The following is a 16612-nucleotide window of genomic DNA, read 5'->3' on the forward strand; positions in this document are numbered from 1 at the left end:
TGTATAAATATATGGATGAGCAATGTCAGAGAGACATAGGTTAAGATGCAATAGATAGTATAGAATACAGTATATACATATACATATATGAGATGAGTAATGCAAGATATGTAAACATTATTAAAGTGGCATTATTAAAGTGACCAGTGTTTCATTTCTTAAAGTGACCAATGATTTCAAGTCTGTATATAAGCAGCAGCCTCTCTGTGCTAGTGATGGCTGTTTAACAGTGTGATGGCCTTGAGACAGAAGCTGTTTTCAGTCTCTCGGTCCCCGCTTTGATGCACCTGTACTGACCTCGCCTTCTGGATGATAGCAGGGTGAACAGGCAGTGGCTCGGGTTGTTGTTGTCCTTGATGTTCTTTTTGGCCTTCCTGTGACATCGGGTGCTATAGGTGTCCTGGAGGGCAGGTAGTTTGCCCCCGGTGATGTGTTGTGCGGACCGCACTACCCTCTGGAGAGCCCTGCAGTTGTAGGATGGTACAGTTTCCGTACCAGGCGGTGATACAGCCCGACAGGACGGTCTCAATTTGGCATCTGTAAAAGTTTGTGAGGGTTTTAGGTGACAAGCCACATTTCTTCAGCCTCCTGAGGTTGAAGAGGCGTTGTTGCGCCTTCTTCACCACACTGTCTGTGTGGTTGGACCATTTCAGTTTGTCAGTGATATGTATGCAGGGGAACTTAAAACTTTCACTTTCTCCACTGCTGTTGATGGGGGTGCTCCCTCTGCTGTTTCCTGAAGTCAACGATCATCTCCTTTGTTATGTTGACGTTGAGTGAGAGGTCATTTTCCTGACACCACACTCTCCGAGAGCCCTCATCTCCTCCCTGTAGGCTGTCTCATCGTTGTTGGTAATCAAGCCTACTACTGTTTTGTCGTCTGCAAACTTGATGATTGAGTTGTGCATGGCCACGCAGTCATGGGTGAACAGGGAGTACAGGAGGGGGCTGAGCACGCACCTTTGTGGGGCCCCAGTGTTGAGGATCAGCGAAGTGGAGATGTTGTTTCCTACCTTCACCACCTGGGGGCGGCCCGTCAGGAAGTCCAGGACCCAATTGCACAGGGCAGATTTGAGACCCAGGGCCTCAAGCTTAATGATGAGAATGGAGGGTCCTATGGTGTGGAATGCTGAGCTATAGTCAATGAACAGCATTCTTACATAGGTATTCCTCTTGTCCAGATGGGATAGGGCAGTGTGCAGTGTGATGGCGATTACATCGGAATAATGGTGGCCATCGTGAAGCATGTAGGGACAGCAGACTGGGATAGGGAGAGATTGAATATGTCCGTAAACACACCAGCCAGCTGGTCTGCGCATGCTCTGAGAACGTGACTAGGGATGCCGTCTGGGTCGGCAGCCTTGCGAGGGTTAACACGTTTAAATGTTTTACTCACATTAGCCACGGAGAAGGAGAGCCCACATTCCTTGGTAGCTGGTCGCATCGGTGGCACTGTATTATCCTCAAAGTGGGCAAAGAAGGTGTTTAGTTTGTCTGGCAGCAAGACGTCGGTATCCGCGACGTGGCTGGTTTTCCTTTTGTAGTTGTGATTGTCTGTAGACCCTGCCACATATGTCTAGTGTCTAAGCCGTTGAATTGCAACTCCACTTTGTCTCGATATTGACATTTTGCCTGTTTGATTGCCTTGCGGAGGGAACGACTACTCTGTTTGCATTCTGCGATATTCCCCGTCACCTTGTCATGGTTAAATACAGTGTTTCGTGCTTTCAGTTTTATGTGAATGCTGCAATCTATCCACAGTTTCTGGTTAGGGTAGGTTTGAATAGTCACAGTGGGTACAACATCTCCTATCCACTTCTTGATAAACTCAGTGACCGTTTTGTTTGCCCATGTCAGCTAATATTTTTTAGATTGGTAAATTAGCTGGGTAGACTATCTAAATTTATAGTAATCCTGGCCGAATTACCAATTTATCTTTCCAACCAGGCAAAGTACCATGAAGGCACCACTGATCTCGACAAGAGAAGCAAATTTCGTAGGGGGCAGAGAAATTCACAAATTCATAATTCAGGGTAATGTTAAGCAGTTAACTTCTGTTAGATAACCATTTTTCAACAACCATTGTTCCGTCTAGCTAGTTAGTCATCTACTGTACATGTTGATAGCAATACATGTAGTTATATGTCTGTCATATTGAGGTATCTAGCTATAATAAACCCTGATCAATCAAATGGATAGGTGTGAGCAATTATGATCATTCCAACTGCACTTAACTAGGTGTCTTTGCTAGACAGACATATACATACAGACAGACAGACAGACAGACAGACAGACAGACAGACAGACAGACAGACAGACAGACAGACAGACAGACAGACAGAGGGGGGAGAACATTTTAAAGAAAGGATGAAAGTGGAAGACAGAGAGAGATGGAGAGAGAGAAACAGAGAAAGACAGCACTGCAAATTGACTTAGACATCACTATTTCAACAACTCTTCTCTTCCAACTTGTTAGGCAATCACATGTACCTACGAGGGAGGGATGGCCAGCCACACAGCAGGGTGCTTTTTATTAAGGAGGCCGTGCAGACCGAAAGCATCTGGCCATTTCAGAATGAAGCGCATGATTGCCAAAATAAACCTACGCTTCTTCTGGCGTGGGCTTGTCAAGGATGTGGACAGCTGGGCAAGTGAAATAACCTTTTGTTTATCAATCACATTCTATTATATCTGAAATGATTGTGATTTCAATGAATGTCATATCAGAGAGCACACGGTGTTTCAATGTGACTCTGTGCTAAAAGGTCAGTACCTGTCTAGCCTGCCAGAAGCTAAATTTGAGAGGGTGAAGACTGTGGCGCCAGAGTTGAAGCCCATCAAAGTTGTTTCACCATGATCGGTAAGTGTAACAATACCATTTTTGCACTGATAAGTTGTTTTGTAATGGTTGCTTTATTTATTATTGAATGTGTCTGTGTGTGTGTGTGTGTGTGTGTGTGTGTGTGTGTGTGTGTGTGTGCGTGTGCGTAGGTGTGTAGGTGTGTCTGTGTCTGTGTCTGTGTCTGTGTCTGTGTGTGTCTGTGTGTGTCTGTGTGTGTCTGTGTGTGTGTGTGTGTGTGTGTGTGTGTGTGTGTGTGTGTGTGTGTGTGTGTGTGTGTGTGTGTGTGTGTGTGTGTGTGTGCAAATCTGCATACTGCATGACACAGATACGGGTAAGAATACACTTTAAAATGTTAGGGGTGGATCTGATCGGACCCTTCACTAAATCCAGGAATGGCAACCGCTGGTGTCTGACGGTGACTAATCACTTTACCAAGTAGGTGGAGGCGATATCCATTAAGGTCAGTAAGGAAGAGTACGTGCTTAACTCTAAATTCCCTTCTGTAACCTATTAAAAAGGGAGCTTGGAACCAAAAATAGATTTTTGTTTTGTATGATGCCAATCAAGGACGAGACTGGCGAGGCCACCATCAAGGTGATGGACATCTTCAACACCCACAGTTCTCCTGAGGCCATCTTGAGTGAAACAAGGTACGGATGTTATTGGTTATATTCTGTTTTTTAAATTTTATTTTATGGTACATAAGACATGTTTCAATATTTTACATTGTCAATAGATATCCTTTTCCTACCCCTCATCCAGATTTTGGATGAACGGACCAACCAGACACTCAAGACTGCCATGGGCAAGTCCCTTGACGGGTTCCAGGAACGGTGAGAGGACAACCTGAAGGTCATTCTCTTTGCACACAACAGCGAGTTGTGGAGTACTCGATCGGCGAGTACTCCTACTCGCCGATCGCCTGATGTACGGACGGGAGCGGCAGCAGACTGAAGTAAACAATGCAATTGTACTGTATATACAATAATTGTATATACTGTAGTCTTTCAAATGTGTGATTGACTTAGTGTTGTTGGTCTATTGATATTTTTGCATAACGTACTTTCAGATCACTGAAACCCCACCTGATGTGGTGGAAGTTGTGGAACCAGATCAGAACGCTTTCAAGGACCACCTTCAGGCACGGACTGAGAAGGATGTGGTGGTTTTTGACCAGGTAAAAATTATTGTGGGGGCTGTGGTGTGAGGGCTGTGCTTTGGCAAAGTGGGTGGGGTTATATCCTTCCTGTTTGGCCCAGTCCAGGGGTATCATCGGATGGGGCCACAGTGTCTCCTGACGCCTCCTGTCTCAGCCTCCAGTATTTATGCTGTAGTAGTTTATGTGTCGCGGGGCTAGGGTCAGTTTGTTATATCTGGAGTATTTCTCCTGTCTTATTCGGTGTCCTGTGTGAATTTAAGTATGCTCTCTCTAATTCTCTCTTTCTCTCTTTCTTTCTCTCTCTCGGAGGACCTGAGCCCTAGGACCATGCCTCAGGACTACCTGTCATGATGACTCCTTGCTGTCCCCAGTCCACCTGGCCGTGCTGCTGCTCCAGTTTCAACTGTTCTGCCTGCGGCTATGGAACCCTGACCTGTTCACCGGACGTGCTACCTGTCCCAGACCTGCTGTTCTCAACTCTCTAGAGACCGCAGGAGCGGTAGAGATACTCTTAATGATCTGCTATGAAAAGCCAACTGACATTTACTCCTGAGGTGCTGACTTGCTGCACCCTCGACAACTAATGTGATTATTATTATTTGACCATGCTGGTCATTTATGAACATTTGAACGTCTTGGCCATGTTCTGTTATAATCTCCACCCGGCACAGCCAGAAGAGGACTGGCCACCCCTCATAGCCTGGTTCCTCTCTAGGTTTCTTCCTAGGTTTTGGCCTTTCTAGGGAGTTTTTCCTAGCCACCGTGCTTCTACACCTGCATTGCTTGCTGTTTGGAGTTTTAGGCTGGGTTTCTGTACAGCACTTTGAGATATCAGCTGATGTAAGAAGGGCTATATAAATACATTTGATTTGAAATTTGATTTGATTGTCCGCTGTTAATTTATTTTCTGGCCCTCCAAGAGATATGTAAGAAATGTATTGTAATAATATGAAATATAATTGCATTTATTTCTATTATCAATCAAGGTCGGAGTGAACATCGACAAAGCACAGGAGAAACAGAAGGAGAGCTACTGGAGGAGATTCAAGAAGGGGAGCAAGTGCTTCGACATCCGGGTAAATGACTTGGTTTGGTAGAAGGACGAAAGGAAGGCGAGACCTGGGAAACCTCGCTGCTCTTTTGCTCCTAGCTGGGTTCACCATCTGTTAAGGTGAATATAAACACCTCAGATAATAACTATTTGCATTTACACACAAAATAACCTGAAGTTGTAGTGTCCCCAACACTGATTTTTTGTCTTTGTCTTCCTAGGGTTAACTCGGTGGAAGCCAATAATCTTCTCCAGTTGGAGTGGTTGGACGGTCGACCACTGAAAGCCCTGACGCCCTACACTTCGCTGAAGTCCATGAGACAAGGTATGTTAAGCTTTGCTTGACATTTGAGAAAGCTTATAAAAATGTACCTCCTTAATTTACCTCTCCAAATGACTTTAGTACTATCGATTATCAATACCCAGGAGGTATCTCAACCAACAGAGTCATTTAGTTCGTATCAGTCTGATTCTCTGTTGGCGGGGGGACCAGTAGGTGGGGGACCAACTTGAGGTAGGATATACCTTCAAAAAGGGTTAAAGATTACATATCTTCCATTTGTAACACTGCACTAATCCATCACATTAAATGTAACCTGTGCGTTTGCTTGTTGATGTCTCTGTCTCCTACTCTGTTCCCTTTACTCTGCTCCTGTTCTCCAGGACCTAGGAGTTCTGCCTAACACCCAGACGTGAATCCAACTGATATGCTTCATTATCAACCGCCATCCAACTTTTCATTACATCTACAGCTACTGTTGTCATTACCTGCTAAGAAAGTGTTCTTGCTCCATCATACTGGGCACATAATATGTGAGATACACAGATGAACTCAAAACACGAGCACTGCAAACACTCAGAACAAAGAGAGCAGCAGTGCCTGGACTTTGTAGTCTCCCTCTTCACGTCCCCCTTCTGAGACTGGCTGTTGAGAACAAGTGACAGGCAGAACCTCCCACCCACACAGCACCCACCTCCTCTATATTCCACACACCAGAATTCAGTATTTCAGTCTATGATTGCCATGTGAGTGTTCCAAAAAATGTGGTGAAAATAAATGAATGACAACTGTACCCAAAAAATATCAACGTTTATATATTTAAATCTTAAAAATTGTCAGGTTGGTTTTCACAGCTGTTTCACAAGGTGTTTGTTTGTTGTTATAAATGGTAATGTATCCTTTGATGTTATTTGTTAGTTCAACATTATTCATTGTTGTATCCTGGGACCTACAATAGGTACATATATATTCAACCACAAGGGTGTACTAATGAGCTATGAGAGATAGATATATATTTTTTATCATAATAGAGGACTACTGAAATATTATTATTTCAGTGTGGATAAGGGACGGGTAGCTTAAAATAAAAACACGGCAGCCAGACAAGCCAGTGTATGAATCAAACGGATTTGCATATGAATGGAGTGGAAATTAGCTGACTTTGTATCTGTAAGGTAAGTAACTTTAATGTGTCAAGCAGATTACAAGATATTTTTTTGCTATTTCAGAAACTGGGGGGGGGCACCCAACAAATTCCCGCCTATGGCCCCCAAAAGGTTAGGGCCGGCCCTGGCTCGAAGTGATATGATACTTTTTTTATGTGAATGCAAGGAATTATATCTTTTGAAGTTTGTAATACTACTGAGCTCTAGAAATTGTAGTTTGTTTACAAATCAGAGGATGTTTCAGGAGTCTCAGGTGGACACATGTGGAGGAAGACTTCTATACATATCATAAACCTTTCACTAGCACAGCTGAAGGGAAGTATAAAAGTTCACAGAATCCCAGCTCGAAGTAGGGTGTGGCAAAACACCACAAAAGATCTTCTACGATAGGAACGTTCAGCACCTCTAGCTGCTCGAGGCTAACAATCTAAACAATGATGTAGTCTTGAAAGTTTGTCAGTCTCGTAAATCCACTGGGTCAACCTTGTCTCGGTGCGAAAATCTTTCCTCCACTAAATCTGTCCCCGGGGACCGTACATGGCAAGTGTGCTTAACATTAGGGAACAATCGGTGCTGCAGGTGCAAACTGCTTGCGTGACTCCCCAGCTGTTTCTGGTTTAGCAGTGAAACATGGTACCGTGCAGACCTGAACCTCACGCACACATCCCCACAATGGACAGATGCCTCTACCAGGGGTGTGAGAAAGAGCAGTTGGGTAATACACAGAAAACAGGTGAACATCCTTAAAATAGCCAGATGAACAGTTTAAGGTTAATACATTGTCACTTTTTCTTACTAATCTTGGCCCACTTTGAGAGCAACTAATAATGCAACAGAATCATGTTTCCTTCTTATGAAAGATTTTAAACTCAAGGGTTCATTGGTTGATCCAGTATAAATCAATCTGTATATCATAGACTTTGGGGCTACATAGACCCTTGAATGCACTGTAACACATCTAGTACAGTATGATTTATTGTCAACTTTTCACATAACTTACAACATACATAATTGTCCCATCTAAATCAATTTTGTAAATATTCTACTTTGGAGAGGGCTTACTGCAAATCTTGAGACGAGAGAAAGCACTACTAAATATAAGTGTACAAGTATTGACAATACTTTGCCAGGCGAGCTGCTGACACAGAGCATCCCCATAAAGAATTGGCTTTAGCTCCACAGTTTATCTCTGCATTCCTACTGAGAGAGCTCTGCTGGCCGCTACCCAGGAGAGTGAAATGTTATCGTGGGAGAAACCATTAAGAGAGTGCTGGCCACGTAAAGCTACTGTTAGGGACAGAGGTTAAAAAGTACAGAGTGCTAACTGATAGCAACCATTGCATTAACCATATATGCTGTATTGCATTTTTACATCAGGTGTAATTTGAAAGGGCGCACCACAAGGGTGGTCCTGATCCCCACTGCGTTCTCCTCTTTGGTGGTTCAGCTGCTATCCTTCTGGGAATACAATTTATAGAATCCATTAGCTGTTACGAGACTTGCGTAAATCAAATAAAAATCTGCAAATAGTCTCCGGCCCTTTGTTCTTTTTTCAAATCACGCAGCGCTCCTCCGCTATCATTTATCATCCAAAGCAAAAACAGATAACGCTGTATGCTTACACGCAAGTGCATTTGAAACCTACATATCCATTACTGGTATTGATAGAATAACTGACTTTTAGAGGGGGGGGATTGAAATGGGTTGTGATGCTTTAGGGACTCCTGGCTGAAGCCCATGTGTCATTCTCAGTCCGGGACTACAAAGCAATTATCCAGCGTGCAGATCGGTGAGAAGGAATCAATAACTCACATTCCTGATTACTCTACAGTGGAAATAGAGTTTGTATTGTTTCTCCAAGACAAATGTAGGCCCCTGGAAAGATAAATGGTATTTTCAGGGGTGAAGAAAGCCCCCTTAACTGGAAACTACTTTTCCCATTCACTCCTTTCATTACACCCCCAAAGCAACACCTGCCTGTGCTGAGTGTTGAGCTCTTACTCTTTTTATTTGGTTTGTTTCTGTTCTTTCACTCTGGTCATCTCAATATCACTACTGCAGAGTTGCTGCAATCTAAAGTTCTACACCTATTTCCTGCTCTGTTGTTCCTTTGTCGACAAAAACTTTCTTTCTCATCCTGACAAATAAACCTAATGTTTTCTAGGAAATGTGAAGAGGAGATTCTACAAACCAATTTCTTCTAACATAAAATAATCCAGCACAATGCCCAGAATGTAATATGCAAAGAATTGAGCGGGGGGTTGCACAGCTTTTATAGAGCAAATGAGTAAAAAAAAAAAAAATACGTTATATATTATATATACACACTGTTACATTACATAAGGACACATTTAGATTTTATGAGAAGTATCGCACCCCAGGAAGAAGGAATAGCAACCAAGCAGGAGTACAACAAAACATTGAGAAAAGTTTCCTGCTATCCTTTCTGGGGAACATATCCAGGAACATAGTGTATTACAAAACATCACTGGCTGAGAGCTGCAAGGATACTTGGAATCTATCTCATCAGATGCAGGTGTGGTCATGCAAGTAACTTCCCGGCTCTGGAAAGAAGGTGGAAAACGTGTCTGCTGAATATCACGCCAGAACACTGACACTTTATTACACCGGAGTAGATTAACGGAAAACTGTAGTCATCATCGTAGTCTATATAATTCTTTTGTATATTGCGAATCAGAGTGCATAAATGTTTATTGTGCCTTGGAGGCGCATTAGCAAAACTGACCTCATATCTGATAGAACAGCGACCTTTCCAATAGCTGATGGTAAGTAGCTTTAGCTAAACCTTGTATAGTACATTTAATAATGCCTAATACCTCTCTAGCTACACTGAAAAAGAATGCAGGATTACCACACATGTTATTGACCCACTTCATCAATCATTTAATTGAATTGATCCCTTCTTTCTGATGAAGTGCATTGACGGTGGAAACGTCACGATTTGATCTCAAATTAGATCAATAAGGCATTGAGTTTTCAATTGAGTTTGAGTTTTCAAGTCAAAACATTGAATTGATCCCACTCGCAACAGTGCTGTGAAACCTCTTCACACAACACTAACCATGGATCACTTCAAATGGACACACACATAAAAATGTGCTCCATCCCACATGCAAGAAAACAGACATCACCACTTTGTTATGTCCCTGAAACCAAACCAATACAAAGATATGCAAGTGTAAGCAGCACAACCAAACCTGGAACAATAACTTATGCATAAACACTTTCATAGCGCTGTTGATCGTTCCAACGCTAGCTTTTACAATCACCCTACATTCATTCTGCCAGTGATTAAACGTCAAGGGCACAGAGAAAGGAGAGAGAGAGAGAGAGAGCGAGCGAGAGAGCGAGCGAGAGAGTGTGAGAGAGAGAGATGGAGAGAGAAAGAAAATAGCGTATGGGAGAGGTAATTACCCCATGTTAATCCAATATCAGCTTTCCGTGATTTGGAGGCTTCCCAAATCACAGAAAGTGAACTCATTATTTGCCGAAAGGTCTGTTAAATGCAGATTAGAAGGTGAGAAGAGGAATGGAGGTAAGACTTGAACTTTCTCATGAAATCCATTCCTGATACTATCTGGTCTTCAACTGGACTATCCAAGCCTTGTTCCGTAATGATGTCCCCACTTGTCTCCTGTGCTTTCCTGCAGCTGTGCTCCATATTTTTGGTTCTGTTTCAAGCAGACTTTAAATTGAGCTATCCCCTGTAATTCAAACGCAAAAAGCTCAAGCCGTAGACTTTTATCTGTCACATATTTTCCACTAGTCATCATTTTGTGATGATTTTGCTCAATTCAAACCTGATGAGGCCACATACAGTATTTGCCTATAATTTATATCTGCATACAAAGAAAACAGTGCAAGAGAATACAGTCAACTTCTACAATAAGTGCACATTGGATATGTGTGAAGTCTGTTCACATGCAACGTATTTAACTAGTCCCAATTCCAATATATTCTTTTAAATTACCCTGGTTGACTGCCTGCTCTGGTTTAGTGCACACATTTACGACTGTCCTAAATCATTGTTTACATCAGCAGCTGAAAGTATTGGAAATGTATGGTCAAATGTTTGAAAGAGGCTCACACTTCAAAAGACAAATCACATGCCCTCTAACATGAATGTCATCATACTAAATCTAAACCATTACACCAAAGATATCAGATACCATACTTTATGACCTTAGCCAGACCTAACCAGGATCGTAATGCCCTGAGCTGACCCTTATTACATGACCCGGGACTTACCGTGCTGAAGCCGGGGAAAAGGCTGACTGCTGAGGCCGTATCCAGGGGAAACGGGAGCTGGAACTGCTTCATTCCCAGAGAATGCTGGACGGTCGGCAGAGCAGGACGTATCAGCGTAGGCAGGAGGCCATTTTGACATGCATTACCTGTAGAGGAGAAGAAAGAGAATGGGCCATGTTAGATGGTCTGTGCCGTGGTGGTTCTCGGTAAAAAAGGATTATGATATTATGAGCAAACTGTAAAACGTCTCATAGACCAAACCACCAAAAAATTCAGATTCAAATGAGATGAAATATGAGAGCACTTGTATCTGGGGGGCTCTCGAGTGTATTTCGGGCGCTCCCGAGTGGCCCAGCGGTCTAGCATCTTAGTACAAGAGGCGTCACTTAAGCCCCTGGTTCGAATCCAGGCTGTATCACATCTGTCCGTAATTGGGAGTCCCACAGGGTGGTGCACAATTGGCCCAGTGTTGTCCGGGTTTGGCCGGGGTAAGCCGTCATTGTAAATAAAAAAAAATATAAAAAAATAAAAAAATGATATTGTTTTGCCTTCCCTGACTATGATGACCTCTCTGCTAATGAAAACAAGGTCTCTAGACTGAGTCTGAACAAGTTGTAGACAAATTGAGACAATTGAGACATAGCCTACAGAGACAAATACAGTATGATGTTAATTGGATCATGGGATGTCATGTCAGCGTTACCCAGTTGTATTTGACTCTTTAATAATCCTTCTCATAAGCACTGTTTAAAGCTGCAATCAATATATGTAACTTCTTGGGTGACTCGACCAAATTCACATAGAAATTTAAGTTATAAATCTGTTATTCTTATTGAAACCAAGTCTAAGAAGCGGCAGATATATTCTGTGTGCTATTTCTATGATTTCTAAGATTTGTTTTTGCATCTTCTACTTTTGGTTTTGTACACCAGCTTCAAACAGATGAAAATACTATATTTTCGGTTATTGAAAATATATTTCACAGCGGTTAAGATGGTACAATAATTCTCTACACTATAGTTGCTTGTTTTGTCAGATAAACTGAAATTAGGCAAATTTTTTGAATTTTAGCAACCAGGAAATGATGGATAGATTTCTGCATAGTGCATCTTTAAGAGAAATGTCCTAATGCTGAAACCATCCTCTAAATTACAAATGTGAAATGAGTGAACCATGCCAGACAGATCCATAACTAAGAAGATTCAATAGCAAGGGGTGCAAAACTCCCTGGAAAAACCAATGTAAATACTTTTATTGTCATCTACATAAGACAAGCCAGAGCGGGCTTTATAAGCCAACAATTACAACCAGCAGAGCCTTTCTTCAACACGGGGGGATTAGAAAGCAGCTTTCCAAAACATTAGGAACTAAAGAAAGCCATTCCGTACCCATTAATTACAACCAGGGATGACTTTTAACACAGCACATTTAACAACATGACGAACTCGGAGCCAGCATGACTAAAAGCGCAGACACCATATCAAAACACCGGCTTGAGAGAAATAAAAACTATGTTTGCCACATCAAGTCCCCAGGCGATGGTAAGGGTGAATAAAAAGAAGCAGTTGTAAAAAAGAAAGAGGGAGAGAGGGAGGGAAACCAAAAGTATTTTTTCCCTCCGCTCGGAGGAGCGCTGCCATCTGTTGGAAAGCAGCAAATGCCGATGCTCATGTGGAGACACGTCCCAGTTCTCCTCTAACAAAGCATGTCCTTCTGCAGCTCTCATCCCTGCAGGATCCTCCACTGACATGTTGCCTGACGTCACCGTGGAAACACGCTGCCGACAAGCCAGATTGCCGAGCAGAAATGTAACGTGCAGTCAAAACAGCCTATTCAAACAACCAGAATTGTGCAAGGAAGAAGCATGGGGATGTTGTGGGGTGCTTTGCTGCAGGAGGGACTGGTGCACTTCACAAAATAGATCATGAGGGAGGAGAATTATGTGGATATATTGAATCAACATCTCAAGACATCAGTCAGGAAGTTAAAGCTTGGTCGCAAATGGGTCTTCCAAATGGACAATGACCCCAAGCATACTTCCAAAGATGTGGCAAATTGGCTTAAGGACAACAATGTCAAGGTATTGGAGTGGCCATCACAAAATCCTGACCTCAATCCTATAGAACATTTGTGGGCAGAATTGAAAAAGCATGTGTGAGCAAGGAGGCCTACAAACCTGACTCATTTACACCAGCTATGTCAGGAGGAATGTGGCAAAATTCACCCAACTTATTGTGGGAAGCTTATGGAAGGCTACCCGAACCGTTTGACCCAAGTTAAACAATGTAAAGGCAATGCTACCAAATACTAATTGAGTGTATGTAAACTTCTGACCCACTGGGAATGTGATGAAAGAAATAAAAGCTGAAATAAATCATTCTCTCTACTATTATTCTGACATTTCACATTCTTAAAATAAAGTGGTGATCCTAACCGACCTAAGACAGGGACTTTATACTAGGCTTAAATGTCAGGAATTGTGAAAAACTGAGTTTAAATGTATTTGGGTAAGGTGTATGTAAACTTCCGAATTCAACTGTAGGTCAATATTTTAGCCAATCTTTTAGTCTCAGCTAACAGAGTGCAGTAACTCAAAAACCAATTTCCCCATTTCAGGATGGCGTACTGAGACAAGACTCTTTAACCTCATGCGTTCATTTTCACATTTTCCTCCGTTCCGAAGGATAACAAAGCCACACTGATCTCCCAACATGCACGAACACACAAGGAGACGTTCCATCTTTTATTAACACTGCCTCGTGTAAGGCTAGTGTTTCAACTCCCTGACCTGAACATTATATTGGCTCATGGCTCATTGTAGTATTAAGAGTGGAGCTTGTAGACTTGAGTAAGTCCTGTCTCTAGGTATGAGACTCTCTAGCTGTGGATAGTACACTCTTAGAAAAAAGGGTTCTACAGCTGTCCCCATTGGAGAACCATTTTTGGGTCAAGGTAGAACCCTTTTTGGTTCCAGGTAGAACCATTTCTGAAAAGGGTCCTACATTGAACCCCAAAATGGGTTCTACCTGGAACCAAAAGGTTCTCCTATGAGGAGTGTGCAAGGGTGTTTTCATGTGGTGTGTTTTGAAACACGTGTAAAATAGATATGTGTGCTGCTCGTAAATGCATGTAAGCGTGTCCTCGTAAGTTTGTTTAATGTGTATCTGTCAATGTCTTGTGCGTCACGCGTCTTTTCATGCATGTCTGTGCGTGTGGGCGCCTTGCCTATCGGCCCTCTTAAAAATGTCTTTATCTGGGACTAAAACCCAGCGGCAGTGTGTCGAGTGAGAGTTAAGATGTCTGAAGGACACAGACTAACGTGAATAATTAATCGTCTTCCACTGCTCTCTCCCACCTCCGCCTCTCCTGGTCTTGATTCCGACTGCTCTCCGATAAGATCTGTGAAATTTGCCCGAGATTCCACACAGCCATAAAACTGCTGTCATGGAATATAGAATCTACGAAGCAACAGTCTACTATTTCACGGAGCAAATATAAATCCTATTATTGGGAAATATGAGTTCAACTGTGTGTCAAAAACGTTCATATCCTGATGATGTCTATTCAGATGTGTTTCACAGCATTGTGTTCTCAGGGGCTGTCTGATTGAATTCCATGACCCTAAAATTACACTCAGGATCAATCACTGTAATCAAGATGCAGGGGTTACAGTGGTTTCACCCCATTTACAAAAACAACAAAGCATGTAGAAACATAAACATCTCTTATTAATCAATAACCTTTGAAGATCGGTCAGTTAGAAAACAGATTTATGCCAATGTACCCCTAGGCTACATGTTTGTATCCATTTCACTAAGCTCTCCGCTGCATTGCTAACCGTTAGCATTTAGCTCCGGGCTCAGACAAGACCTGGCTAACACTAGAACCCCACTCTCCCAACGTAACCCGCTCTGTTGTCATGACTTTCGTGATGTAACCTCTAATAAACACAGCTGTCTCGGAGTTTGATCCAACAATCACATCCCCTGTGCTCTGTAATCTGAGGTTAACCAAAGAGAAGTTTACGTGCTCTTAAACTCCAACCGCCAGGCCAGATACACCAGATACGTCCAATTCAACACTAATCCCTTGTATGATTACAGCTCACACTAGGAGACATTACTCCTGCTGAGTTACTGTCCTTCCATTGGCCTTCTTCATCCATTTGGTTCATGAAGAGGGTTATTTGCATAGGGGACAGGGGTATTTTCCCCCCTGATTTTTGTTTATTTTTTTCCCATCGGAAATTGTAAGGGATCAAATTCATTGGAATTTGTAGAAGTATTATGTGATATGAGAATTTATATTATTCAAAATGCGTATTTAAAAACATATTTGAGGAAAACCACAAACTTGGATTTGTATTCTAAAAGTATTCTATCACAGACACAACAGCTAATTTAGCTTGTTAATAGTCTAATATATTATGCAAACTATATTAATATCTTCATCCACAAATGCTTAAGCAACGCACGCTCTCCACAACCAAAACCTAACAAGCTTCCTTCCTCCCTGTTCCTCCATTATGCAATGACGGCATTAGACATTGGTAAAAAAACAAAATAATCACATTATTTTATTCACAATGCACTTTTCGTACATTTGACAAAAGTGACAAAATAGAGTTTCACCACCTTTCACCACCATCGTCACTTGGGCTACCCGTCACCAGGTGGGTCTGTGTGTTGGCTAAAGCTGATGAGTCATGAGGCTGAGCCAGAACCAGGGAGGTGACTCCACAGACCAAGGACACCAGACCAGTCACGTCCCCACTACATCAACACTCCTTGCCCTTCAATGTACACAGAGGGCTAATGTCAACAGTATGCATATTAGTACAGGAGAGATTGACTGCATCAATTCTTGTTTTTGTGAGAAATATTATTGTGTAGAAAATTCAAAATGGAATGTCTGTATAATCAACTTACATACAGCTCTGACAGAAATATTTAACCCACCAGACATGCCACCAGGGGTCTCTTCACAGTCCCCAAATCCAGAATGAATTCAAGGCAACACACAGTATAATATAGAGCCATGAACTCCCTTCAATCAAATTATTCAAGCAAACAAATAAAACAACACGCACAACTGTCACGTTCCTGACCTGTTTTCCTTTGTTATGTATTTGTTTTAGTTGGTCAGGGCGTGAGTTGGGTGGGTTAGTCTAGGTGTTCTATTTCTATGTGGGGTTTTGTGTTCGGCCTGGTATGATTCTCAATTAGAGACAGGTGTGTATCGTTTGTCTCTGATTGAGAGTCATACAAAGGCAGCCAGGGTTTCACTGGTGTTTTGTGGGTGTTTGTTTCCTGTCACTGTGTTTGTGTTCTGCACCGGATAGGACTGTCTCGACTTTCACATTTGTTGTTTTTGAATTGTTGTAAGTGTTTCACCGTTTATGTTCAATTAAACATGTTGAACACTAACCGCGTTGCATTTTGGTCCTCTCCTTCACCTCAGGAGGAAAGTCGTTACAGAAACACCCACCAAACCCGGACCAAGCAGCGTGGCAACGGGCAGCAGCAACAGCAGCAGCAGTACAAGGAGGAATGGACATGGGAGGAGATTCTGGACGGAGAAGGACCCTGGGCAGAGCCAGAGGAGTGTCGCCGTCCCAAAGCGGAGCTGGAGGCATCAAAAGCGGAGAGGCGTCATTATGAGGCGCTTGCAAGGCAGAGTGGCTGGAAACCCGAGAGGCTCACCCAAAAATTTCTTGGGGGGGGGCTAAAGGGGAGTGTGGCGAAGCCGGGTTGGATACCTGAGCCAACTCCCCGGGCTTACCGTGGAGTGAGAGGGCGTCGTACTGGTCAGACACCGTGTTATGCGGTAAAGCGCACGGTGTCCC

At 42.7% G+C, this 16612-nt stretch overlaps 1 protein-coding gene across 2 annotated transcripts in view; it reads right to left on the reverse strand.

Moving 5' to 3' along the window:
- Window positions 1–16612, reverse strand: part of LOC129837433 (zinc finger protein 385D-like) — a 47193-nt gene that overhangs the window by 25836 nt on the left and 4745 nt on the right. For both annotated transcript variants that reach the window (XM_055903583.1, XM_055903584.1), the window contains exon 2: window positions 10768–10913. In XM_055903583.1, coding sequence (XP_055759558.1) covers window positions 10768–10906 — 139 coding nt within the window. In that variant the 5' untranslated portion in view covers window positions 10907–10913. The remainder of the gene's footprint in view (window positions 1–10767; window positions 10914–16612) is intronic.

Source organism: Salvelinus fontinalis, chromosome 38, assembly GCF_029448725.1.
Source record: "Salvelinus fontinalis isolate EN_2023a chromosome 38, ASM2944872v1, whole genome shotgun sequence".
Classification (NCBI taxonomy): domain Eukaryota; kingdom Metazoa; phylum Chordata; class Actinopteri; order Salmoniformes; family Salmonidae; genus Salvelinus; species Salvelinus fontinalis.